Source organism: Panicum hallii, chromosome 9, assembly GCF_002211085.1.
Source record: "Panicum hallii strain FIL2 chromosome 9, PHallii_v3.1, whole genome shotgun sequence".
NCBI classification, from domain to species: Eukaryota; Viridiplantae; Streptophyta; class Magnoliopsida; order Poales; family Poaceae; genus Panicum; species Panicum hallii.
Genome location: NC_038050.1, coordinates 64,016,770 through 64,041,093, shown reverse-complemented (window position 1 = coordinate 64,041,093; position 24,324 = coordinate 64,016,770). Strand labels below are relative to the sequence as shown.

At 49.3% G+C, this 24,324-nt stretch overlaps 4 protein-coding genes across 5 annotated transcripts; 2 read left to right on the top strand and 2 right to left on the bottom strand.

Annotated features, from left to right (window-relative positions):
• Positions 1-182: 182 nt before the first annotated feature.
• On the top strand, positions 183-4,473 carry LOC112875447 (protein PGR-like). Of its 2 annotated transcripts, none has more exons than XM_025939304.1 (4): positions 183-760; positions 1,534-1,756; positions 3,247-3,495; positions 3,575-3,927. In XM_025939304.1, the coding sequence occupies exons 1-4, from the start codon at positions 480-482 to the stop codon at positions 3,641-3,643; spliced, it is 822 nt and encodes a 273-aa protein (XP_025795089.1). In that variant the 5' UTR covers positions 183-479; the 3' UTR covers positions 3,644-3,927. The 2 variants fall into 2 exon arrangements, with proteins under 2 accessions (XP_025795089.1, XP_025795088.1); XM_025939303.1 differs by lacking the exon at positions 3,575-3,927 and adding an exon at positions 3,973-4,473 and having other exon boundaries at positions 193-760.
• A 9,446-nt stretch (positions 4,474-13,919) lies between these two features.
• LOC112875629 (peptide chain release factor PrfB2, chloroplastic) lies at positions 13,920-17,120 on the top strand. Its single transcript, XM_025939553.1, has 7 exons — positions 13,920-14,333; positions 14,538-14,750; positions 14,867-14,968; positions 15,125-15,262; positions 15,456-15,760; positions 15,977-16,130; positions 16,567-17,120. The coding sequence occupies exons 1-7, from the start codon at positions 13,980-13,982 to the stop codon at positions 16,699-16,701; spliced, it is 1,401 nt and encodes a 466-aa protein (XP_025795338.1). The 5' UTR covers positions 13,920-13,979; the 3' UTR covers positions 16,702-17,120.
• Positions 17,121-17,474: 354 nt separating this feature from the next.
• LOC112877133 (probable glycosyltransferase 4) lies at positions 17,475-18,986 on the bottom strand. The gene has a single exon (XM_025941341.1). The coding sequence runs from the start codon at positions 18,881-18,883 to the stop codon at positions 17,555-17,557; it is 1,329 nt and encodes a 442-aa protein (XP_025797126.1). The 5' UTR covers positions 18,884-18,986; the 3' UTR covers positions 17,475-17,554.
• A 2,535-nt stretch (positions 18,987-21,521) lies between these two features.
• Positions 21,522-22,838, bottom strand: LOC112873332 (probable glycosyltransferase 4). Its single transcript, XM_025936312.1, has one exon. It carries the CDS (start codon positions 22,836-22,838, stop codon positions 21,522-21,524), a length of 1,317 nt encoding a protein of 438 aa, XP_025792097.1.
• Between the last annotated feature and the right edge of the window lie 1,486 nt (positions 22,839-24,324).

Here is a 24,324-nt window from a genome sequence, read left to right as displayed (position 1 = left end):
CTAAATTGAATAAGGGTGTCTGTTATTGGTCTGTTCACGTGGGGTGTATATAAATAGGCTTTAAACGTGGTGAGTACTAGCCGATTCATATTACTTTGCTCAGCTAATGAGATAAATTAATATTATTAGTTACAATTTGAGAAAAAATATTTATATATTTAAGCATGGAGTTAGAACATATCTTGCAACAAAACTTCAAACTTGGCGTTTTCTGCTCTCCATTCATCTCCTTTCCTCTATCCCGTCTCTTTCCCCCCTCCCTCTCCTCTCTGCGCTCTGCCCAGCACGCAGCAGCCAGTGACGGCGGCCGCTCTCCCTTCTCGTCTCCTCTCCCTCCAACTGTACACGGGGCAGGGCAGACCGCAGCTCCCCGTCGGCGCAGAGGCAGCGCGGGCCTGCGCGGCTCCCCATCGGCGCGGCAACCGGGGCAAGGGGTTGCCGCTCCCCGTCGGCGCAAGGGGCGTCCACGCGACCACGCCATGGTGATCCCCGCCGCCTTGTCCTCCTCCCTCGTGGTCCGGTCGGCCGTAGGCGCGTCGCTGGCGGCCCTCATCGCAGCGCGCGCGGTCCGCCGCCGCTCCCTGGATGCCTCGGGCGGGATCGCCGGCTTCGTCGTCATGGCGGTCCACATCGCCTGCGGCTACAGGTACGGCGCGGTGCTGATGGCCTTCTTCTTCTCCTCGTCCAAGGTCACCAAGATCGGGGTGGACCGCAAGCGCCGCGTCGAGGAGGACTTTAAGGAGGGCGGCCAGCGAAACTGGTAACCAACACACTCTGTTTTGTGGAAGCAGCGAATCCCACCCAAAAAAATCTACTCTCTGCTATACGCCTGAGCTAGGCTTCGACATGTCACAACTCAGGCAGGTCCCTTTCTCTGGCCGTGCCACCATTTCCGTGTAACGTGCCCAGAACAATTGATGTAGAAATTCTAAGTATAGTAGTGAATGATGCTAGGAAAAAGAATTTAGTGTTCAGTGGAGAGATATAAAGATGCAACCACAAATGCTAAACCATATACCAGTTTATAAAGTAACAGTTAGATTAAGCACGACTCAAGATTGGCCTTACCACGTCTAGCAAGAAAAAGGAAGAAACAAAAAAGAACCTAATGATTGGAAATGCGTCTCGCATGGTTACCATGTATAAGTACCTCCTGCTCGGTTGTGTGCAACGTTTACTGGGAGTTAGCACTTTATTCTGTTGTCATCTTGCATACAGCGCAACAGCAATTGCAGTTCCAACCAAAGCCAAAGTGTTGTAAATTCAAGAAAAATTCCCTGAAATTCTTACATGTTTCAATGCTTTGATGAAATTACATCACATGTTATCACGTGTTACTTAGTCCTTTTTTTTGAAACTACACTCAAAGTGATAATATTCATTGCTCCGTTCAAAAAATTGTACACAAAAGATGCTAAAAAGATCTTGCTGGTTTCATCACACATCATCAAAGATAGATAACAATTCACAACAGCTGCTGTTTTGTGAATTTAACTTTCTGTTGTTTTTTACTATTCCTTTTACATCTTACAGGATCCAAGTACTAGCAAATAGCACAGTTGCCACTATACTGGTTGTGATATTTGAAATAATGACTGGAGGGCAAGATCAGTGCTTGGACTCAAATGGTTCAAAGATTATAACTGGTATTATAGGTGGTATTATTGGCCATTACTGTTGCTGCAATGGAGATACTTGGTCGTCCGAAATTGGTGTGCTTAGTGACGAACAACCACGGCTTATTACAACTCTGAAGGTAACTGTTCCTTTTCACGTAGGATATACTGAGTTACTGATGGAGTCCATGTGTTCTCTTCATTCATTGTATATGTAATCCGCTATATGTTTTAACCAGGCTGCAAGATTTGGTCACTTTTCCTAATCTGCCCTTAACCAAACCTACTGTGTACCCAATTTGACTGGACAACGCCACCACATTAGGTTCCAGTCAAATGATCTGAAATGTCCAAGGTCATGGTATTGCTACCCATCTGACCACACCCATATTGTTTATGATATTGGACTAATTCCACACTGCATAGCTTTCCTTAATAATCATGTGAAACCTTTCTCCAGATGTGCAAACTCAGAATCGAAACCACAGACCTTGTCCACTTCTATGCTATGTGTGTTCTAGTGGGTTGGCCGTACAAACATCGAATATATCACTAATTCCAATATACTGTTTTGTAAAGAAGTTGAATTTGAAGCCTAATGGCAGTAAGGTACAGTGTCACTATGTTTTTTGAAAAGTTGATCCAATAGAGTACTAGGACAGATGATTTTTATTCGTTCCCAAAGCATATATGGTATCATTAGCAAAGGGTAACAAGAGTACAAAGTAGAACAGATGAGCATTAACATTTAAGTGGAGTGGATGTTTGTCATGACTATGTTACCTACACCACGCAATAGATTATGATTATCATGGTTTGTGTTCAACACACAGAATATTACTGTTTCATTCTCCACTTATTTTATTTTTTTGTTTACTCATCTGATTCCAAAATGTAGGTCACTTTAGATTTGTGTAAAAGAATTAAGAAGGTATATCAAATGACTTTATTGCCCTTCATTTATACTAAATTGGAAAAGATGGGTTATTTATACATGTGTTTTGTGGGGAAGACACTACACATGCCGCACCAAGGATGACATTACGGTCACATCGTGAATGATGCGGAAGCGCACCGGCGCGAAAGGCACTACATTATCCAATATTCGGTTTAGTTTGTTAGGATATTTGAGTTAAACTATTTGGTTTTATCTAGTTCGGATCAGCTCGCCTTTGTACTAGTTTGTTGGACTTCGCAAGCAAAGATAGGAGATGGACTGTGCCCGGGAAACGACTTGGTGCTGATATAAACCAAGGCGGTATACTCATCAAGAATAAAGCAAAGATTTATCCTCCTCTCTCCTGCTCTCTCTCTCTCTCTCTATTGCTCCAGGGCGACGAGGTGAGCAGCCTCGGTCAGTTACTAACCACGGCTAACGGCTATCACCTTCGTCACCTAGGGCCTTCACCACCCAGCCATAACAACATGAGGGTGGAAGCATCAATTATCTTGGGCAACGAAGGAAGGAAGAAAGAAAATGTGCCGATAATTTCTTAGATGGCTTAAATCTACTAAAGAATCGAAAAGGTTAATATGACTTACATTTATGGTCAGAGGGAGTCGGAAATTCCCCCAGTGTATATCTTTTGTGGTGTTTGCCTGTAAACTGATAACAATATTACTCTATAAGCCTGTCAGGAAGGGTACAAATGGTGGAGTGACCTTACAAGGACTTCTTGCTGCCACTGGAGGAGGCCTGATCATTGGTCTCACTTTCGTTATCGTTGGACTGTTGACAGCTGATTGTTCCTTTGATATGGCCCTCCGGCAGCTCCTAGTGCTACCCATCTCTGCTGCAGCTGGTTTGCTTGGGAGTCTTATTGATTCATTGCTGGGAGCTACACTTCAGTTCAGTGGATACTGCAGTGTTCGGAAGAAGGTAAACTTTTCTGGGCCACCTCTGTAATATGCTATTAGGGGGAAAGATGGTCTGTAAAAGCTATGTTTTTTCATTGAAGATTGCATCAAGAGGTCATTATTGCATTGAGATAGAACTATCAGTTGTGAAGTCTTCCTCTGCTTTATAAATGGAGTATGGTCAGTAAGTGATAATCGCAAAGGGCACAAAAATATTTATTCATTTTATTATCATTTTCAAAGTAGAATATCATCATATAGGACTTCTTCCATAGGTTTGAAGTGTTACATGTTCACTTATTTGTAAAGACCATAACAAGTACATTTGGATGTTTCAAAATATAGAATGCCAGGATTTGATGTTTCTGCAAATAGGGTCCTTTGTAGTAAAATACTAACAAGCTTGATTTAGTTTGGAATTTAGTGAACTTTTAGCAAAATACTATCTTGCAACCTCATTTGATAATAATGTTATAGTTGTCTTTGTTTCTCCTTGTAGGTCGTCAGCAAAAGAGGTCCTACTGTTACAAAGATTTCTGGGATCACTGTCCTGGACAATGATGCTGTTAATGCAGTATCAGTCCTAATAACAACTGTGCTTACAGCTTATGCGTGCATTTACATCTTTTAAAAATTATTTGTGAAGTTCTTTCACTTGTTTCTGATCCTCGATCTCATTTATAAATACAAAGGGGTCACAGTATGACGGTGACAGCCTAGTCACATAGGGCTGCTTGATGGTAAAATCTGCTCAACTTGATGACTTCGAGCAAAATTTGGGTTGAATGCTAGTGCGAGTTGAAAGGCATCGATTTATGTAAGCATACACGTCTGTTTATGCATCATCAGAATAAAAACTAGACTTGGGCAATCATGAACAGAGCAATGTATTGCACCCTTTCCTTGCATGGCAAATGAACAATTTGCAACTTCTCTGTATTAATAGAATTTTTGTGGTACACAGCTATTCACCTCTACTTTAACCCCCTGGATTTTTTTATACACATTCCACAAAAGTACTCTATTTGTATTTGTACCTGCTTAATTTCTGAAGCTGCTATGGATGTGGCACTGTTTCGGCAGGTATCAATGCAATTTTGGATCGTTTGAGAGTTTCCGCTATCTTCATGTCTCGCCTGGAATGTTGGAGTTCTTTTAAATTCCCGCATAAATTAAATTATATATATTGAAAAGACTAAAGTGCATCGGCTTTTCACTTGTTTGGATGTCACCTACGCCTCCAAACTGTTGATGTGCATATATGGGTCTTTAATATCTGTACTTAGTAAATAGTTCACTCGAGATCCAAACCTCTTTAATTAGTGTTGATCTATCTATGTAGCATTAGTGTCACATAATTTTCCAACTTATCACTAAGGAACTACTGGTAGAGTTGCCGCTTCAAATTCTCAGGAGAACTAATTATGTACAAGTGATTCCGAGACTAACTAGAACGGGTATAGATCCATCCTTCTTGTTACGGTGTTCGGATTGAGGAGTGAGATGGGATCATCCACTGGAGTGAATATTCCCTCCAGATGCGGGATGAGCCCATCCCTCTGAAAAGAGCGGACGGGAATATCCCACTTCGTCCACGTTTCGCTGCATCCCGCGAACCACGAGCAGCGTGGGCGGTCTGGTGAATTTCTCCGGTGGCAGAGCGCGGGAAAGAGGCTGGCGGGCCGGGCCGCTCTTGCGGGCTTGCGAGTTGCTCCGGCGAGTGTGCCGCTCTAGCGGGCAAGCACGGGGCTGCTCCTACGGGCTAGCGGCCGGACGAGCCGCTCTGGCGGGGGGTAAGCACGGGAGGACTGCTCCATCAGACAGGTTGATAATTTAAATAGCAGTTGTTGATAATTTAAATAGTAGTCTTGTTGGTTTCTGCTTGGCTGCAGGGCTGCGCAGCATTTGTATAGTTATATATAGCTGCTGCAGCTAGATGTTCCGAACATACTCAATATATTTTTTACTTATTTTTTATAATATCTATTTGTAATTTGAATAAATGAGAAACTAGATGACTGAGGACCAACTAAGGACAACGGACTAAGAACCAACTAAGGACAAGTACATTGGAGCTGTCTAATAGACGATCTAATATAACGGTATGTCATCTTAAGGTGATTAAACAGACAATATCTACGATAGCGTGTCGCTTTTATTGTCTCGCAGTAATACTATATTTCTTAATTTGTGGAATGAAAAAAGAAAATATTATGAGTATTGTGACAACAACAACTCGTATAATGGTGAATAAGCTATCTTATAGTACTTAATTTTAGCCTATGAGACAGTTATTTCGCGAAGCAACTATCTCGTTCTCTCTCGTCCTTCTCTTCTCTGCATCATCAAAAATCCTACATGAATCCGCACGAGACAATTTACGAAATTGATGTGTAGTAATGTACTTAGAGGCTCTAAGATGTAATTGGCTGAGAGTCCTGGCTCGTATTAGTAAGGCTCCCGGTGGCTAGGCTTGGTAAATGCAGCATGCTTTAGTTTCGTTGCTGTTTCCAACTGACAATAGTAGCTAAAACGCTGATTGGTTACCAGTCCAACAGAGCACTTAACGTCTTTTCCCATACGCTCCACTCGCCAGCACGCTCCTCATCTGGGGATCACGCGAACCAGATCTGGCGGAAACAAGCAAAATTTTCGCACCTCGGAAGCTAGATTAGATCAAGGGTGTGTTTGGATCCAGTGACTAAAAGCAAAGTGATTAAAAGCAGTGATTAAATTTTAGTCCCCCCTATTTGGATCAAGTGAGCAAAAGTGACAAAAATTCCAAACAAAATGACTAAAATGAGAGACAAGCTCTTAAATTTTTCTTTTAATTTTAGCTACTCTTTAGGAGCTAACGTGACTAAAATATTTTTAATTATTTTTAATTATGTTATTTGAAACTTTAGTCCTTAAACTGACTAAGACAGTATGCTTTAGTAAATGGGAACCGGATTTTAAGAGAGCTCTTTTCTGCATGCAAGTTTAGTTCCAGCACATGCTTCGGGAAGTGATTGGTTGCCTGCATATCAGCCGTCCAGAATCGTCGGGCGCAACATGCCCTTGATTGGTTGCCTGCAGCAGGGACTGGGCTATGGTGCTGTTTGGCACCGCTTCTGGCACCGCTTCTTAGCAATTTTAAGCCGCTCCCCAGCCAAACGCTCCGCTTCTTGAAGCGCTTCCCTCGCCAGCGCTTCCCCGACCACGTTCAGAAACCCGCGTTAACGAGCAGCGGGAGCGGACCAGCTTCTGCGCCGCTTCCCCGCGCCGGCCCCCGCCTCCCCCGCGCCGGCCCCCCGCGCCGGCCCCCCGCACCGGCCCGCGCCGCCCCCCTGCGTCGCCCCCCGCCCCCCGCGCCGGCCTCCGCCCCGGCCTCCGCCCCCTTCCGCGGGACCCCGCCCCGGCCTCCGCCCCCTGCGCCGGCCCCCTTCCGCCCCCCGCGCCGGCCCCCTTCCCCCACCCAGCGCCGGCCCCCTTCCGCCCCCGCGCCGGCCCCCTTCCCTCCCCCTGCGCTGCCCCCTTCCGCCCCCCGCGCCGGCCCCCCCGCGCCGGCCCGCGACGCCCCCCTGCGCCGCCCCCTTCCGCCCCCTGCGCCGGCCCCCTTCCGCCCTCTGCGCCGGCCCTGCGCCGCCCCCTTCCGCCCCCCGCGCCGGCCCCCCCGCGCCAGCCCCCTTCCGCCCCCCGCGCCGGCCCCCCCGCGCCAGCCCCCTTCCGCCCCCTGCGCCGGCCCCCGCGCCGGCCCTGCGCCGCCCCCTTCCGCCCCTACCCGCGCCGGCCCCCTTCCGCCCCCCTGCGCCGGCCCTGCGCCGCCCCCTTCCGCCCCCCGCGCCGCCCCCTAGCGCCGGGGCTCTGTTCTTTCCCCCTCTGAATGTGATCGATGATGCATCATAAACTAAAAAGGCAAAAAATTGAAGATCAAAATGGCTAATCAGTCTCTGTTATTCGACTAAGGAGCACTATGTACAATAATTAAGTTATCATTAAGAGTAATTTATGATTAAGCAGGAAACAGTCTGGCTTCTGAACTTTTTAACAGGATTTCAGCCCATTCAACAAGCAGTCTGCCAAACATTTAACTTCTACGACCAGCTGCTTCTTTAATAAGCTGCTTCTCTGGCCAGCTAGCCACCAACTGGCTTCTGAACAAGTTTGAGCTGTGCCAAACAGGCCCTGCCTGCTCGATGCAAAAGCTGTCCCCGAGCTTGCATCGACTGATGCAGAAAAATTCAGCGTTTCCGCGCAGCCAGGCTCGTGGGGTGTAGAGACAAGCACGCGTGGGCGAGCGCACAACGTGGAAAGGCTGGTCGGACGAACAACCAATCAAGTTCATCCGCTGGCCTGGCTGGAAGCAAACGCCTGCATAGCCTGCATGCCTGGTGCAAGCCAGGCTGCCGTGATCCGAAAACCAATCACACCCTCAGTGAACCAGTCAAGACTATGCTGCATCCGGTGAGCCGTGAGCCTAGTTGGCTGAAATGCATCTAACCAATCAGCATTTAAGTAAATGAAGAGCTCCTATTTGCACAGAGATTAAATATGATATAAATACCAATTCTAAAAAATTGATACACATATTTAGATAATTCAGTCTCGATACAAATCCCTCGATAAAGGTCGAGTAATCTAAAGCTAAACAAGAAACAACCAAATCGAACTGAGGATACTGGATATGGCTATTATAATCCACATGCAGCACTCGTAACTACACGGAAACGAAATCATCCTTAATAACCCAACACCACAGGCAAGTTGGATGCAGACGCGACGAAGTACTCGAAATCTTCACCACGACGAAATCTGGATCTCCTCTATAATAATAATAAAGGTGAGTATAAACATACTCAGCAAATCCAACTCCATCCTACGAACAGGGATAAAAGAATACATGCATAGGGATAATTCAAGGAATATGCTAAGATTTAATTTGCATAAAGCTAGTTTTTATATACACACAAGGTTTATCTAATAATTTGATTTTATAAAACAAGCCGCTGCTATGAAAACAGTAGTTATAAAAGAATTGGGTGATCCTACACAATGGATCTAAATTTCAATTGCTTACCGGACACCCCATCTACAGCAGCACACGGTACACTTGCTGAAATTTTCAAAATCAACACACGCTTTACTCACACCAAATACACAAATAAGTTTACACAATTCCTAAAACTAGTCAAAGTGACTAAACCACAACTCGTCTAAGACCGTGGACATAACTATTCGAATATATTTTAAATTCTGCAGAGGTGTACACTTTATAGGGTACCACAACATGATCACCTTAGTGTCAACGTGGATTCATCAAAGCCATTACCCATCATAGCATCATCATGATTAATCATCACGAGAGCCGACTAAAGGGCTCGTAACCTTCCAACAAGGTCTCCAACCGGGCCACTAATAAGCTTGCATTTGCTTATGCTTGCTCCTTAGCCTCTCGTTGCACACTTGCTTCCACACGAATAACAGACTAGCTAGTGGGATTTAGACTAAGCCCTTTCCACATACAGGGTCGAGTGGTTGTACATAAATTAGGTTAGGCAAGATAACACATCGACTCGGTCTTTAAACGGGACAAGACGGACATCTTCCATACTCAGCCACAAAGGCACGAGCCAAACTACCAGGCGTCACACACAAGGAACCCTGATCCGCCCCATCTCAAGGTAATCACCAACACTTAGTTGTTCATTAACACTTTCTCAAAATCTGAACCCATGTGTATACCAACAACACACTCAACACATTTTCTTTTTGAAACCAATTGCATTTGTAAAGTGAGTAGTAAAAATGTTGAATAACATGCCCTAAGTATTTAGCTAATATCAAGGTGATAGTATAAACAGAGCGTATCATGTTTAGCGATAAATCCTAGGTTATGTATCATCAATTCATCAGCGAGGTAATGGCAAACAAGGAGTGGCTATCCAAACAAATTTATAACTAAAGCAGTAAAATAATTCAAGCATATATTTATATATAACTGGATACCATGTAGATTTTTACGGGTTGTGTTTGAAAATTGGGATAACTATGATCAAAGGGAAAATATTGAACTTGAGGTCTTCAAATCCTTCAGACAGATTTTGCTCATGGTACAGAGTGTCTGGCTCCAGCTCGCGGTACCGTCCTTCGTACTACGGCTCGCAGGGCTAGCCTCTAAACTCGTTCTCTTCCTCGATCAATCCATCGACTACAGCAATTACGACGCAACGACTAACAAATATAAACAAACACACACAAACTCAATGGGAGATGAAAATAGGAGAAATAGATAGGAGATTTCTTTTTATAGAAATTTAGTAAAAAGAATCAATTAAATCGGAGTTTGGATGAGCAAGATATTAGATGTGTTGGATAGAGTGTTCATTAACTTCGAAAATGGAAAACAGCATTGATTAAGATTGTTCTTACCAACACATACTAACGGCCAGCAAAGGTGGCTTAGTTTATAAAGAACCATGTCTATACGTGCTCAGGAGATAAATAGAGAAAAAAAATAGCAGATATATTTTTCCCTGCTAGGACACCATGACTGGGCTGCTCGAGCTCGAGCCAGCGGCAGCTTTGGCCACCATTCTCGAATCCGGGGGCATGGGAGAGAGGAGGGTGATGGGGGTTCCATTTTGATGACTTTGGGTATGGGAAATGGAGGTTGGCTCTCGCAGTCGCGGTAGTCATGATAACGGCTCCGGAAACTCGTGTGTAGATGTATTCAAGTAGGGATAGGGAAGGACGCAAATTGAGACTACTAGAGGAGGGCGTGGAGTTGCTCATCTCGAAAGGAATTGGACCAAAATGGTTTGGTGGAGGAGATCGACGGGAGGTATGACCTTGGTGAAGAATAGAGAAGGGGGGATTGAAGCGAGGAAGAAGATGAGCGGCAGAGTTGGGCGGCTCGGCGAGCTCGGGATGACGATAGAGAGCAGCTTGGGGTGCCTTTTATGTGCAGCGGGATGGAGCTGTGCCAACGCTCGCCTCCTCGCCTTCAATGGCGGTGCTGAGGCCGTGTGGCCGCTTGTGAGCGTCGTCGTGCTGATGGTACTGGAACGACATTCAAGTTGACGCTGCGTACGATGATGAGAAAAAGTCGGCGAGTAAAGCGGCTGTGACGTGGGTGAGGTGGGGACGCAGCGGTGGGCGGCACGGCATTGGTCGCGTCATAGGACCGGCGTGTCGTGCGTGTTGCTACGTGTGCGAGCGAGAGCAAGGACAACAGAGGACCTGTGAAGCACCCTGACCCAAAGATCAAGGCTAAACCATGTATTAAATACCGAATGAGGTCTCCGGCATAATACATGTTACATCAAGTGGAGTCCAGAGACATACAGAGCTTTATTCAACATGTACACGAGGGGTAAAGCGATAACACAGAGCTACACAGCACAACCATAGGACAACGACTAGCATGACGGCATGGAGGACTAGCTCTTCATCCATCACGGCTCCACTCGATCAGCTTGGATGCGGACACGATCTACTCGCAGTCCTCTGGCACAAAGTTAGGATCCTCTGGAGAAAAATCAACAAGGGTTGAGTACAAGAGTACTCAGCAAGTTTCACCTCACCCTACGGGAGGGGAATGATATGCACGACGCACATTAAGCACAATGCATTAGCAATGCAACTCATGGTATGCACTCTTCCCGACACAGCCCACAGTAGGTAGCTCACTAGTTGTCAGGATCACACCGTAGCATGTCCATACCGTGGACACGGACCATTCGAATGGATTATACACTCTGCAGAGGTCGTACACTGTACCCACAAGCTCGACTGCCCGAACGAACAACCGACATAGCCGACACCCAGCCGTGGTCACGCCCAGCCCGGCCGCACAAACCCTCGGGCCCTGACCCCAATGGTCTATACCCGTAAACCATCCCTGCGACCGTCAGGCTAATCAGTGGGATTAAGCTAAGTCCGGCTCATACCGGAACCTGTGGTCGTACTAAAGTAAGCTAGGTGAGATGTCAAAACAACTCAGTCCTTATGGTTCACCAGGGCAGCAATCATCCCTCAACATGTCAACTCGAGCCTACCACCACAGTATCACTCACCTGCCAGCCTACCACCACGGTAGCGTCGGCTCCAGCATACCCAGCTGCCCTAGCCTCAGCCAAATCCCTTCATATCCTAGTCTCAACTCTGGATACGCATAACTACTCATATGCATATATGAGCACACTCAATCACTCAAGTACTGGTATATGTAATCGATCCTAAACCAGGGCTACAACTAGACGTTCTCACATGGATGCAACCGCTCACGTAGGGGGGTCGATGAAACTTGCCTTTGCTTACGTACGCGGCGGCGGCGGCAGCTTCCTGCTCGCGGTATGGGTCTTCTGGCTCCGGCTCGCTGTACTGGCCTGCGTACTCCTTGGCAGGCTCCTCCTCGTTCACTCCGTGATCTACGGGCGAAAACGGCACAACCGGCAAACAAACACAAGCAAGCTATAAAATAAGCTCAAATGGAGATGAAAATAGGAGGAATAGATAGTATATGATTTGAGGAGAGTTTAGGGAAAAGAGTTACGTGAAAAAGAGTTGATATGAAGGAGATATTGAGTTTACAGTATTGATTGGTATTTAATTCCGAAAATAGAATGATTTGGATTAAGTGCTCACGGCCTGGTGGGTGTTTTGGGCCTTTATTAGTATTGCGGAGTTAATGGTCGGGAAGCTGCCTATCATCTCACCTTGGCGCGGAACAGCTCGAGGAAGATGGTCAACTGTTGGAGCTTCGTCTCGTGACTGAGCTGGGCTCGTGAGAAGAGGTTCAGCTAGCAGAGCGAAGCGGCTCGGTGTGCTTGGGCTGATGATGGGGCTCGTCACAGCCTCCTCCTTTTATAGGCGAGGAGAGCAGCAGTGGCGTCGCGCAGGGACGAGCGACGGCGTGGGCTGCGGCAGCTCGTTGTCAACGCGAACAGTGGCAGCGCTGAAGGCGCGAGCGTCGAGGCGGCAAAGCCGGCGAGGACGCTGCAGCGGCGTGGGCGAGGTGGGGACGCGGAGGTGGGCGGCATGGCGTGGTGCCGACGGCAGTGCGCGGTCCCGTCGTGGGGCCAGCGTGTCGCGCGTGCGCGAGCGAGAGCGAGAGCGAGCGCGGGTGAGGACGGCAGAGAGGGGGCGTCGGCTTCTTTTATAGACGAGGTGAGACGGTTCGCGCGGTGGAAAAAATAATCTCAGCCGGCACTGCGCGCGACGACCCCGATTTATGGCGAGGTGGGTGCCGCCTTATTTGCATGACGGGTTATTTAATATTGCGAGCACTCTTGCCGGCTTCCAGGAATTGGAGTGAGTGCTGCCATGACGTGTCATTTCAAGGTCAATGATGTGGGTACTCTGTGGCTTCCAGGGGATGATGAAGTTATGGCGAAGAAGGTAGGCGCTGTCATGATTGTCTGGGAATTATGGCGTGGTACGGTGACTCGAGAGGCTTCTATGGAAAGAGACGAGATGATTTTTTTATCGTAGGTGCAAGCATGCGCATGCTGGTTACTGAAGGGAACGAATGCACTAACGCAAGACAAGAGTATAAAATAGTTTGCCTAGTAGTTATGTAATACCTCATATAACGTTTGTATTATTTTACGTTACTAGTTTAATTGCAACATAAGTTTTATTTTAGTGATTGTTGGAAATTGAGGTGGCCCTAATACCCACTAGGTTGAGGATCTACCCCTATGACACACCAACTCACTTCAGAGTTGGTCAGCTTCCAGTTACTTAGTGTACCGAGTCCTTTTGACGGTAGAGCCTTTTTTTCTTCCGGGAGGCAGAGCCTACCAACAGATGAAGCCGGCTTCCGGGTGACAAAGCCAACCTTCGATGAAGCCCAGACCCTTTTGTGATTCCGGGTGACAGAGCCAACCTTCGATGGATCACAACTTATACACTAAGTACTTAAGTTTAACTAGAAGACTAACACTTATAAAGACATTTATCTTATTGGAGCAACAAAGTTACAAAGGAACACACACCTTTAAATGGCTAGCCTAGCACTCACCCTTCTCGCCCTACCACAACTCATCTACCTTGTTCATGGATGGATGCCATGGCAAGGAGGGGGCTCTATTTATAGGTCAACGGGAGCCATGATATTAGGACAAATGTCCCCCTTCTAGAGAATTCCAAAATATTCTAATATTTTCAAAATTTTACTTATTACTGATTCTAGAGTACTCCATGGAAAATATCTAACTCTTGTTTAGTGGAGAATGTTCTAAAGGGTTGCCTTACATTTCTTTCAATAGTGATGAAAACTGGGATGTTACAACCTGGTTTGGCAAGCTTGCACATAGCGTGCGGCAGTGAAATTGGAGTGATTTCTGAATTATTTTTAGCCGTTAGGGCAAATGTTTGTATTCGGAATTAATCATAAGAATACGGAGAAACACCATCCTCTTGGATACGCCTTCAAAGCATCAAAACGTACTTCGAGAGGCTAACCTGACCAGCCTTCTCCCTCACCGGCGTCGACCTGTCGAACCGTCGCAGCCGACAAAAATGGGTTCCCGCCTCCTAGCCAGATCAGCGGCGGCGCGCCTCCTCTCGCACCTCCGCCGCAGGACGCCAGACCCTACCCATCGCCTCCTTCCCCATGGCGCCTCCTTGGCGTCCCTCCTGGGGCCTACCGGTGACATCCCCGCCGCCGCCGACTCAGCCCTCCTCCGCTACCCAGCGCGGTGGTCATCTTCGTCCACGGCGGCGGTTGCAGAGGTGCCGATGACGGCGGACGGCCTGACGATGGAGTCGATTGCCGGCAAGGGGTGGACGATCCTCCCCGAGGCCGAGAGCGACTGGCGCAGCCACGCCGCCGCCGTCGCGCAGTCCATCAAGCTCATTAAGAAGCGCCTCAAGGTTCAATTCTCACACGACACCCGTACTTGTTCTTTTCCGTAGGGTGAAATTTGAATTGTGAAGTATTGTTGCGACAGGATGTGCGTCTTAGGTGCTTGGCTCTTTCGAGCATATGAACGAACATCTAAAGTGCGGTGTGTGTCTATGCTTGCTTAACTGGGTATTTTATCCTGTTTGAACCGAGCACTGTTTTGTTTTGTACAGTGGGGGTGGATACTTGAGAGAACGAAGCAACTGGCTGTGGTGTTGGAGAAGCCAGACCTCTGGGATGATCCAGTTTTCGCTGGAAGGGTTAGCCGTGAGCACGGTGAGCTCATGGGCAAGATTAAATCAGTTAACCAATTTGAGCAGGAATTAATTGAACACATCGATATGTTAAGGCTTGCACGTGAAGAAAATGATAATGAACTTGAGATGGTGAGTACAGTGCTTTATTACATGATATAAAGCTTTAAACACAGCACAGACCTATGTTCCAGTCATCGTGCAAACCAGCTATTTTGTTCCATCTGTCACTTCAACTGCTCCTGTAGGAAAGCATGAGGGCTTTGGCTGATATGAGAAGAAGTGCAAAGGAGAAAGAACTCAATGCTCTACTTTCTGGAGACAATGATTCCTGCTCTTGCTTCATTGAGGTTTATTTTGCGTACCATCTTACTCCATTTCACTATGTTTGTAAGAATTTTGAGCGAACTGTCCTATCTAGAGGTCTTGTACTGAAGCATTAATGCTCCTTTTATGCAGCCCTGAAAACGTTATCAGTGGTTGATTCCTTGTGATGATGGTTTCAGGTTCAGGCAGGGGCTGGTGGCACTGAGAGCATGGACTGGGCTGCAATGGTCATGAACATGTATAGATCATGGGCTCAGCGACGGGGATATACAATCACTGTGGTAGAAGAGATGCCTGGTGAAGTAGCAGGAATCAAGGTTTATTTTTTTTCTCATTGATACCTGTTGCTGAATAAACGACTTATTCGTAAAGGCCTTTTTGCTATTTGTATCTTTTGCTAGAAATGTATCCCTTCTTGGGATACATTTTGCCTTCTTCTGAGACAGTCACTTTTTAATTTAAGTATTATATAGGTAAAATGAACTCATACTAAACAGCTGCTATTTCCAGAGGGCCACTATCAAAGTTGACGGTGAATATGCATTTGGATATGCCAAAGCCGAAGTAGGAGTTCATAGATTAGTGCGAATTTCTCCATTTGACAGCGGAAAGCGGCGGCACACTTCCTTTGCTGCTGTTGCTGTAATCCCTATTCTTGGCGATGCCTCTAGCCGATACCAGATAAAAGACTCTGATCTTCGGATAGAACGTTTCCGTTCCGGTGGTCCTGGTGGCCAGCATGCCAACACTACTGAAAGTGCCATTCGAATTGTGCACATTCCAACTGGTATTAGCGCAACATGTCAAAACGAAAGGTAAATTTGACTTCGTCTCCTTTGGATTTCAACCACTTATTCATTTTTTTTGCTAGGGCATTGAATTGTTAATCTGTGCAGCATAAGTGCAATGGTTTATTTCCTCCTTAATTGATGGGTGTTTCCTTATCAAACAGAAATGGCATTTTGGCTGGTTCTTGGCTGCATGTTTATAGACATAATTGTTGAAATTTCTGTACTTCTTGAGAAATGCAGATCACAACACATGAACAAGGCATCAGCAATGGCGGTGCTCCAATCTCGTCTGGACCAACTTGAGATTGCCCGCCAAGCACAGATGAATGCAGAGCACACACAATCACTCAATGAAATCAGCTGGGGCAACCAAATAAGATCTTATGTTCTCCATGTAAGGTTCTATTTTGAGAGTACCCGATTAAAGTAACAACTCTAGTAATGATAAAACATGTGACCTCTCAATAGCATGATCTGTGTTCTTGGTGTTTCCTCCTAGTTGGAGTTACTAGTCTATAATGTTAATCTTCCTATTTCTATTTTGTTTACATACTCATCTCAGGATTGTCATAAATCTAAAAAGCAGCAGCAAACTAGTGATTACTTTTCCTTCATGTGTACATTAGTTACATGTTTTGATCTGAAGTTTCTTTCATAATCTTACTAGTGCAATTTTGAAATAAGAGAAGGCAAATATTTATATCGTTCTTAGCTAACCAGATTGCGAAATGAGCTATTAAGCGTAAGCGTTATTTCGAATTATTTCTGCAACCAGACTTGTATAGTTTTAATGGTTTTAGTAAAAGATTGATCTCCTTGCTTTTTGGCAGCCATACCGTATGGTCAAAGATCTCCGGACAAACTATGAAATATCAGACCCTGATTCAGTCCTCGAAGGAGACCTAGATGATTTCATCTTGAATTATTTGTCTTCATCACTAGATGAAGCTGAAGTAAGTGTCTGAACTGAAATCATGCTTAGCATTTTTCACGAGCACTAACCTACTGAATAGCTTGCCTTCAAAACAATACAAATGAGACATTGTTCAAGTGATAGCAAGTTGAGATACTGCTGCAATATTTACTGTATCGATGGATACAATGGGAGCTCAATTGCTGAAAAGATTAAGGTGCGGATAGTACACCGGTTGCAAGTGCAAAAGTTAGGATGAATGCTATAGTTTAGCTATGTAGTTAGGGTCTTAGAGAAGGCAGTGCAATGAACACATTCGCTTCATGGCTAGTGTGTAGTTACCTTTTGTCTGTACTGCCGTTCCCGTTGGTGATGCATATTGTAAAGTCATATCTAGTCAACTGTAGCGACACCCAATCAGATTGAGCAGTTCTATGAATAACTGATCAATTTCTTCAGTTCCTTGCTACAGTTTATGGTTCTTTTTCCTGAACCTTATGTTTGAAATTTTGAAAAAGGTATGATGTACCCTCAAACTGCAAAATAATATGTTTTTTGACGGCAAACTGCCACACATTTTTACTTCGGGTTTGTACCATGTTCATGCGCGCAGTTTATGTCCAGTTGTGCATCGAAATTTGATGGTGACAGAATTTTGTTTTCTAATTTAAGTTTCCTTTTCTTTTGGGGATAACTCAGTTAGATACTTAGACGGTGATTAGCTTTAGCCAATACTGTAATAAGCAAGAAGATTTGCATGAGGCAGTGACTGCCAACATAGTATAATTCATCACACAAGTCGCAAAACTTGTGCCTACTAATGAAGAATTGAAATCCGTGTGTAACATTAAGAAGGATATTCCCCTTAGCCCTTGAGAAGTTCATTGATTGAACCCCAACTTAAATCACAAGTTGGCAGCCCTGAAAGTCGGGTGCAAGAGCCGGCCGAGTTCCACATCGTCCGCGTCCAGCGGCCCACCGGTGTCGTTCCGGACGCGCCGCACGGCAGTGGTGTTGAGCGACTCGTGCTCGAACCCGTACAAGTTCAGTATCTGGTCGTCAGCGAAGTTGAGCGCGCGCTCCATGCCGCGGCGGCACCGCACGGCGTCGTAGCTCGAGTCGTCCCCGCCGCACGGCTTGCACCCGACGAAGTGCGTCACCAGCGGCCACCTCTCGCCGCCGGGCCCCGGCGTCGGATCGCGCCGCATCTCCTCGTACCTGTCCACGATCCTCGCCCAGAAGCCGTGCAGGCTGTACGAGCTCTCAAGGAACGTCTTGTCGCCCCATCTGCCGCGCTCCGTCACGAGCAGGTAGACGAGCGCCGACTGGTCGCAGGCCTCGTACGGCCCGCGGTCGGAGAGCGTCTCGGCGATGAGCTTGCCGTACATCTCGCGCACGGGACCGCGCGGCCCCATGCGCGCCCACGCGTCGAGCAGGTCGAGCGACCACCGGCAGTTCCGGATGATGAAGCTGCCGGCGTTGATGCCGAGCCAGCTCTTGGCGCCGTACACCTTGGCGTCCCAGCCCGGGATGACGAGGTTGTGGCTCCCGTACCTGTCCCACGGCGGCTCGAACAGCATGTTGGTGAGCATCAGGTCGGAGTCCATCCACCACAGGAACTCCGTCTCCGGGTGCGCGAGCATCAGGGAGCGCAGCAGCGGCAGCTTGGTCCAGAACCCCGTCAGCTCGGCGTCGAGCACCGCCGTGCTGTAGAAGATGTCGAAGTCGTGGACGCGGCAGTAGTCCACCTTGTTCTTGAACGCGCGGAGCAGCAGGTGGTCGCCGTCCGGGGCGCTGCACCGGCGCGGTGACGACCCGGTGACCACGAGCACCCGGGGCCTCCCCGGCGCGACGAAGGCCGGGAACCGCGGGTTGTCGCGGAGCCACTGGGCTCTACGCTCGTCGTAGTCCGACGCGACCGGGCCGAGCGAGTGCGGCGGGTCCGTCAGCTGGCGCAGCGGCGGCCTTTGCTCCTCGACGCCGTTGTCGGCACCCAAATCCGGCGGCGGCGGCGGCGGTGACGGTGACGGCGGCGGCTGATCCGTACGCGCGCCGGAGTGAGCGTTGCAGCTGTCGTACTCGAGGCGGATGCGAGGGAGGCGGGCCAGGCCGGTCGACATGAAGAAGAAGATGGCGCCCGGCGCCCCGAGGAAGAGGAGGACGAGGACGACCAGAAGGCGGAACGGCCGATGCTGCCAGCCTCGCCGGTCGGCCGCAACGGCCTGCTCCGACATGGTCGACGGCGGTGGAGGGGTGCTACACCCCTGCACTGTAGGTAGGTAGATAGATTGCTGGTATGACGGTGACGCTGAACTAGAAGCGCGAGATCCTGCAGGTAACTCTGCAGGACGAGTCAGCTTTCGAAGTTTCGGTGCCGCAGTCTGACAGAATATAATGCACGCCGACTGGAGCGGGAATCCATGTAAATGTCGGCAACGGGAGGACGAAGGCTATTTCACTACAGTATTTGACTGTCATGCTGATTGTAAATATTGCTAAGCAGAAGGTGTTAAGGGAACGTACGTATATGACTAGAAAAATCAACGGTTTTGCATCAATAAGCAAGTGAAGTGTGAAACTTTTATGCACACGACGGTTGAGGAAAACTTAGGCTGTTTACTAGGTTTTGGATCCTCCATTTCCCGGTCTGCTTGGAAAGCTTTCCCCCCTCTTCACCTGTATGATTTTTTTGGCTAATATGCTGGTTTTGGATTCTTAAAGGATTGAAGGAAGAGGTAATTCTCATGAGAAACATCATTTCGGGTGATTCTTCTTGTACAAAATACATGGTGTTTCCTAGTGGAATGAAAAACAAACCGTGCTCTCCTCCCAACCAGTGTACTTCCTCAGGGCTCTAGTAAGAGGTGAGGTCCTGTAGTAAACTCGATAAAACACAGGAAACAATCCTTCAAATAGTCCTTCAAATGAACAGCAAAATCTCAGCGATCTACCTAATGAGTCGTCGGTCAGCCTAGAGACACCAGCTCCAACGGCAAACCCCGGACGAACATATTTTGGAAACTTACAGCACATGGTGAATACGTACACAGCTGCCAGCATACTAAACACATGGTGAATACGTAACAAGAGTCAAATGGTCATGCGTGTCTTGTGGGCTGTGGCGAGGTTGGAGCTCGCCACAGACAGACTGCCCATCGTACTCGTTACTACTGGTTGACACTGAGTAGATCGAAGAGATTGAACCAGTGACCCGAGTACCCGACGCGTACTCCGAGCCACCCCGGCTTGTATAGTTCCGTGGGCTAGCACGCGGCAACCTGGGAAGAATAGCCGAGGCACATGGGCAGTTAAAAAGCCACAGAGTCCTAGGATGCATCCAGATCTGGGACCTGAGCTGCCACAAGATATCATCTTCCCTGTAGTAATTTAATCTTGCTGCGTTCGAAAAAAAAATACTGTACGTGATGCCGGCTGTCGCCGTTCTTCTTTTTCTACACGTCAACTGTACTCGTCGGCTTCGTGACGTCGAGCGCTTCGGAATGTGTGGGGGACTGGGGACGGGGCCGCGGGTTAGCGCCTGGGCTGGGCCCTGGAGGAGTGGGCCCTAGTGAACCGGTGTGCTGATTGACAGACCCACCAGGTATTGGGCTGGGCCAAAGTTCGCGGGTCGTCCCAAAAAATACAGAGGGTTACGTGACCTGAAAACAAGCCAAGCGAGTAAGCGACAGGTGAAGTGGAGAGATGGTGCTTCAATCTGCAGTTCTGCACTATACGCTGGCAAATACGATGCCCTTTGAGCTGGCATCGTTCTTTTAGGTGTAACTGGCAAGCTGCAACCAAAGCGGAACCGGAGGAGGAAGACAGCTCGTGAACCATCGGAGTCGCGATCAGATGGGGGAGATGCGTTGACTGATGAGTGATGAGGGCCTGATTGTTAGGCATAAGACGATTAGCATTGCCCATGGTAATTGATCATGTTTCTTCGGTTCATCATCATAGAATACAGTTGTTTTTTTCTTGCAAAGGTTTGTGTCACAAAATGGAAAGTTTGCTCACGCAAAGAGCTAACATCGTCTCGCTCAGTAACACCCAATGTTTTGGCCTCGTTCTAAAAGCCGCTACAAGGTTGAAATTTTTAAATTTTACAACAAAGTAAGTTAAATTGATGTGATCAATAGCGTACACAGCCTACGAATAAGAGCAAAATTTTGAATTTCAACAATATTTAAGAGTGCATCGAAAGTCCCCATACCCCCAACCCACCCCTCCTTTGGCCCTCGATGCTCCCCTTGATTGCGTATAGGTGTATGAATAGACAAAGGTTGAAGTGTGGGTGTAGAGGCTTTATCTTTAAAAAGCTCAGCTCACACTAGAAGTGATTTCAGTTGTAAAGAGGAGGACAAAAAAAAGTTTGGGCTATGACATTGAGGAATGCATCGCAAAATGACTTTCAACATTCCAGTGGATCCCCAATTACATATCTCTAATTCTTTCAAAAAAAAAACATAGGCGTCTAGAAGGGCATATGCACTGCAATGACACGCATAGTAGCAGCCAGGGGTTCTAGGCGCGGCGGCTCACCAGCAGGAGCAGTCAGCTTAGTGTGTGAGTGTGAGAGGATGAGGTAGCCTGCTCCCATGCTCCTGCTGTGGGAGCACCTTAAGAAATGCTCGAGAAATTGATCATTTTGGGCATCTACCATGCTCCCATGCTCCATTTTGTGCACCTACCATTCTACCTCCCCGTAATAGTAGTGCAATTGGTCATCAACTCATTGGTGTGTCACATAAAAGACCCTCATATTACACGGCTTTTGGACATTGACACATCGAGACTAGTGAAATCCTTAGGTAGTAGTACAACGCTAGTTTCCCCTGTGAGAATCTCCAAATTAACTAAGACCTACGTGAATCACCTGAACCTGAACGTCGGGTGCAAGAGCCGGGCGATCTCCTCGTCCTCCGCGTCCAGTGGCCCGCCGGTCTCGTTCCGGACGCGCCGCACGGCGGTGGTATTGAGCGACTCGTGCTCGAACCCGTAGAGCCTCAGGATCTGGTCGTCGGCGAAGTTGAGCGCGCGCTCCATGCCGCGCCGGCACCGCGCGGCGTCGTAGCTCGCGTACTGGCCCCCGCACGGCTTGCACCCGACGAAGTGCGTCACCAGCGGCCACCGCTCGCCGCCGGCCCCCGGCGTCCGACTCCGCCGCATCTCCTCGTACCTGTCCACGATGTCCACCCAGTAGCCGTGCAGGCTGTACGATCCCTCGAGGAACGTCTTGCGGCCCCACCTGCCGCGCTGCGTCGCGAGCAGGTACACGAGCGCCGACTGGTCGTCGGCCTCGTACGGCGGCCGGTCGGAGAGCGCCTCGCCGAGGAGCTTCCCGTACTCGTAGCGCACGGGGCCGCGCGGCCCCATGCGCGCCCACGCGTCCAGCAGGTCGAGCGACCACTGGCAGTTGCGGATGATGAAGCTGCCAGCGTTGATGCCGAGCCAGCTCCTGGCCACGTACACCTTCTCGTCCCAGCCCGGGAGAACGAGGTTGTGGGCCGCGTACCTGCCCCACGGCGGCTCGAACAGCATGTCGGTGAACACGGCGTCGGAGTCCGCCCACCAGAGGAGCTCCGTCTCCGGGTGCGCGAGCATCAGCGCGCGCAGGATCGGCAGCTTGGTCCAGAACCCCGACAGCTCGGCGTCGAGCACCGCGTTGCTGTAGAAGATGTCGAAGCCGTGGACGCGGCAGTAGTCCACCTTGTTCTTGAACGCGCGGAGGAGCACGTGGTCGCCGTCCGCGTTCCCGCACCGGCGCGGCGACGACCCGGTGACCACGAGCACCCGGGGCCGCCCCGGTGCGACGAAGGCCGGGAACCGCGGGTTGTCGCGGAGCCACTTGGCCCGGCGGGCGTCGTAGCCCGACACGGCCGTTGTGCCGAGCGAGTAGGGCGGGTCCGTCAGCTGGCGCGGCGGCGGGAGCCGTGTCTCCTCGTCGCTGTCGTCGGCACCCGGAACCGGAGACGGCGGCGGAGGCTGAGGCGTCGTGCGCTCGGCCGTGGCGGTCGCGCTGGAGGGAGCGTCACCGCGGCCATACTCGATGCGGATACGAGGGAGCTGCAAGTCGGGCGACGTGAACAGGAAGAGGGCGAGCGGCGCGACGAGGAAGAGCAGGATGGGGATGATCGGGACGGGGAGCAGCCGCTGCTGCCGCGCTCGCCGGTCGGCTTCCTCCGACATTATAACCGACGACGGAAGGACGAGGCAGCTGCCGCGAGGAACCCCGTAGGTTGCCGGTATATATGATCTGACGTCCCAGTACGAGCCAGAGATCCCATAACAGAGAAATGTGGACGCGCTGGGCCTCGACGTTTCGTCGTTTCGGTCGATGGGACGCGGTGCGCGCCGGCCGGAGTTGTTGGTGTATGTTAATGCTGCCTGTCACTGGAGAATATACTTACCGATGGTGATCGGCTGGCAGCTCCGGCTGTCACGCTAGTTGCTGCAAAAAATACACAGCATGTGACGGGTGAGTTTCCATATGTGTGATACCATCGCTGCTCCTTAGTTCTGGCGCCAACTAACAGTGTCCAGGAAACTGAAGCATTTGCATTTTATCCTGAATAAGAACATTCGCTTCCCTTTCAGACGGTGCATTGCGTAAATGCTTCAAATCATCGCTGCGTACTATACGTCGTCGCAGCCGGCCAGCTAGCTCGGGCCGCTGTCAGCTGCCTCTATTCAACAACCCCCCCCCCCCCCCCCCCCCCTCTCTCATTTTCGGCAACCTCGATCGTCATCGGATTTGTTTGTACGCGTGATTGCTCGCTGAGTTGCTGTAGACAAGAGCAAAACACAATGGAGGGCGTCTATTCGAGCAGATTGAGAAATCATGACGTTTTGAGACGGCGCCTCTGGCTGCAGCCCTGCAGGCGCCTGCACGATCGTGACTGGACAGAAAACTCGACGGCAAACGGAAGCGAGCAAGGCAATACTGCTATACTGGGCCAGTAGCTAGCTCGGGGCGACAGCCTGCGGTGCCGCCGCGCCATGTGGCTGTATATCGACGCTGCGCGCGTAGAAATATCGGTCAGCCGCCAGCCGGTTCCGCGTTCGTTTGTAGTAGTCGCCATGCGTCGATGCAGAATAAACGGGCGCGGGGTGCTAATTCTAGTTATTTAGTAAATATATATTACTATATCGTGCGAAATGGATCGAATGTCTACTGTGACTGACTTGCTCGGGAAGCACCGGACACTGTACAGGTGGACTAACATGCATGGACCGACGGGTGAAGCTAGACATTGCTTCAGGTGATGAAAATAATTTCATCGCTGAAGACGGCCTATTAGATCTCCTTCCTCCTCGCCTTCTCCTTTCTCACCCCCGCGCCGCCCACCATCCTCGTCTCCAGCGGCTCTCACCGTTGGATCCGCGGCCGGCCTCCTGCCCCGTCCTAGCAAGCACTTCACCATCCCCTCGCCCTCCCCCGCCCTCGCACCGCCACCTTCCTCGTCTCTGGCGGCTCCCGCTGCAATAGCCGCCGCCACCAGCTCCACCATCGGCAAAGCCACGCTCCCCCGCCGCCTACCCCGGCCAACCGGATGTCCCCTGTAACCCGCGGCCGGCGTCGCCCTGCTGCCTCGTTGTCCCGCCCACAGCCCGTCGCCACCGCCGTCTAAGGACCCTCCAAGGAGCAACACCGACCCTAACCCCAACCCTAAAC